General features: G+C 32.0%; 1 protein-coding gene across 1 annotated transcript; it reads left to right on the top strand.

Annotated features, from left to right (window-relative positions):
* Window positions 1-261: 261 nt before the first annotated feature.
* LOC114756416 (putative acyl-activating enzyme 19) lies at window positions 262-1,373 on the top strand. Its single transcript, XM_028945350.1, has 3 exons — window positions 262-294; window positions 520-629; window positions 1,055-1,373. The coding sequence occupies exons 1-3, from the start codon at window positions 271-273 to the stop codon at window positions 1,278-1,280; spliced, it is 360 nt and encodes a 119-aa protein (XP_028801183.1). The 5' UTR covers window positions 262-270; the 3' UTR covers window positions 1,281-1,373.
* The last annotated feature ends 1,364 nt before the right edge of the window (window positions 1,374-2,737 follow it).

Raw genomic sequence — 2,737 nt, 5'->3', positions numbered from 1 at the left:
AAGTATGGATTTATTAGCACGATAGACAGAAAGATACGAAATTTTTATCTCATCACTAAATATGAAGCCTAGACTGTTGGCAATGCAATGCCAATATTTTTATTTATTTCATAACTTTCTTGAGACCATGGTTAATTGTTGTTTTTCCTGTGGAAATTATTCTGTATTTAGATGCCTTCACTTGCAAAAGGAATAGTTGTCTACTTCACAATGACGAAATCAGTTGTTTTATTTTGTTCATTCTGCTACAGGTGCTTGTATGCTCCAGAGATGGGAGTGTACTCATTTGAAGTGGTAATAGTAGCAGATAATTGTTTGACTTTGTTATGCTTTATTATCTTATAACCAAGGCAAAGCTTAGTGAAGTGTCATTGCCAAAAAAAAAAAAAAAAAGGGAGAGAAAGATCAGCTATTAATTTCCTAACCTGAAGGGTTTTGCCTCTCTTGTATCCCCTAGGAAAGTACACAATAAAATGACGACTTTGATTATTGTTAATTGCACTTGTTGAATTAATCCAGTATAAGGGCGATCTACAATGGCAATACAATATTGGAGATCCAATTACTGCATCTGCCTATGTTGATGAACACTTGCTGCTCCAGTCTGATTCCTCCCCTTATTCAGACAGGTAAATTGTATCCGTTGATTTTATTAACTTGAGAAAAAAGAAAATTTGTTAACTATGAAGCACTGATATTAGAAAGGAAAATTTAATAAACGTGTTTTTTTGTTTTTTTTTTTAATACCAATTCATGATTTACACTTTTAACAAGCTCATTAATAACGTTTTTAAAGATTGAAATCCACTTTTTAAATTTGATTGGAAAGTATATTAAACTTATAATCTTAAGTAATCTAAGTCTTAATTTTCTCTATTTAGAAATTGAAGCAATATTGTCTAAAATGCATGGCATCAAACCGCCCAAAATCACTACTTATGTTGTTGGATTTTAATATCCATATATTGGAGGAATGTGCTCGGCCAAATATCAATGTCGTGTCTGATATTTGTGTCAGCATACACACCTTGTGTTGAATAGTTGTTCTTTTCAGGTTAATTTGCATTTGTTCCAGTTCTGGAGGTGTGCACATTCTTAGAGTGAACTTGGAAGAAGATGAAGATACTGATCAACCTAGAACTAGTGCGGAGGAATGTGCTCGGCTAAACTTGGAGGGAGATATATTCTCTTCCCCTGTAATGATTGGCGGCAGGATTTTTGTGGGATGTAGGGATGATTACTTGCACTGCATTTCTCTTGAAATTCCATCGGAAAGTTGAATAAATTTTTTTCTCCTTTGTTTTTTGTGTGGCAAAAGTTGAATAATAAAACTAACTACTAGTCTTTAATATAAGAGTTAATTTGACATTCTATTTGATTCTAAATATAAGATATCAATTTACTTTGTCTCTCATATTATTTATTTTTTTCAAAGTAGTCCTTACAGTAGTTGTATATATTAAAGTTTCATCAAATGGTAATTTTAATTAATACATATGGTTAGCAGGAGTATTTTAAGGAGCACAATGCCTATGTTTTTCATATAACTAGGTTAACAAATTTTTTCATCTACTCAAATTAGTTAACCAGCTTTTATATTAAGGATTGGAGGTATATTTTTTAGAATGATTATTTTTTGTTGAAATTTAATTGTTGCTGGTGATAAAGTGCTTGGGGGCAAGATGACAATTTTTTTTTCCCCTTTTTTTGTGTCCAATTCTCTGTTTAAAATTCCTAAATGGTGTTTGTTATTTATATTTCCATTGATGTGAACGCTAGAGAGTGAAACATCCTTCCTTTAACCCCTCCAAAGTATGTACTCGTAAGCGTTATGGTTCAAGCAGATCTCGACACAAGCTCGTGGATTTAAAATTTCAACATAATTACTTGGGTTACTATTCATTTGGTAAAATGGGAACTTTCAGATTCCGTGTCTCAATTTTGGAAATTTGTATCTCCTTGTGTACACATCCAATTAATGTGTTCTACCTATTATTTTAAAGCTTGAGATGTGTACAACGTGTCTGCCAAACTTTATGGCATGACTCTTTCATTTGATAGGTCAAACTGGAGCTGGACGTTGACTGCTCCAGTACCTATGTTTCATTCATTAAACAATTCTTACTTTAATTCTCCCCTCATTTGAACATGCAACAACTAGCCTTATGGACATTCATTTATATACCTTTCTATTCATGCCATAAACATTCTAAACAAATATATTACATCATTAGTATTCATATACATAATTTATACAATAGGAGAATTATACATTAACCAATAGCTTCAATCATTAACATGAATAATTTTTCACTTTCTTCTTCCTTCTCATGCTCTTCTTCATGCAATCATTGTCCATTATACTTGACCTAAATGGTGGGTTAGGGAGGGGAGATTCGGGAGAATTTCAGTAGCAAATAATAACCACTCAAACATACACTGCAAGCTTAACATTTAACATGTTTGCAATTTAATATTTTATAACATAATGACATGTTTAGAAACCATCATGCATTTATTATAAACACATAGGCTTATGGCATATTTCAAACACACATTTACAATCACAACACGAGTTCATAAAATCATATAACATAAAAATATGTCATATATACGCAAGCAAATGCCAAGCACAAAAGAGTAAGGTCAAATTTGCTACCTTTGTCCTTAAGCTTTCTTTTTACTTCCTTTTGTTTTCAACCATTAAAGTTGCTTGCTCAACCACATCTAAACTTTC

This window comes from Neltuma alba, unplaced genomic scaffold (assembly GCF_004799145.2).
Source record: "Neltuma alba isolate B1F8T4 unplaced genomic scaffold, ASM479914v2 tig00010401_pilon, whole genome shotgun sequence".
Lineage (NCBI taxonomy): Eukaryota > Viridiplantae > Streptophyta > Magnoliopsida > Fabales > Fabaceae > Neltuma > Neltuma alba.
The sequence above is the reverse complement of the archived record's forward strand: the minus strand, read 5'-3'. Positions and strand labels throughout refer to the sequence as shown.

Excerpts from the sequence above, each read along its gene's own strand:
- LOC114756416 (XM_028945350.1), top strand. The coding sequence starts at position 271 with ATGGGAGTGTACTCATTTGAAGTG. Across the intron at positions 295-519 it reads GAGTGTACTCATTTGAAGTG|TATAAGGGCGATCTACAATG; the intron begins GTAATAGTAGCA and ends GAATTAATCCAG. Across the intron at positions 630-1,054 it reads TCCTCCCCTTATTCAGACAG|GTTAATTTGCATTTGTTCCA; the intron begins GTAAATTGTATC and ends TGTTCTTTTCAG.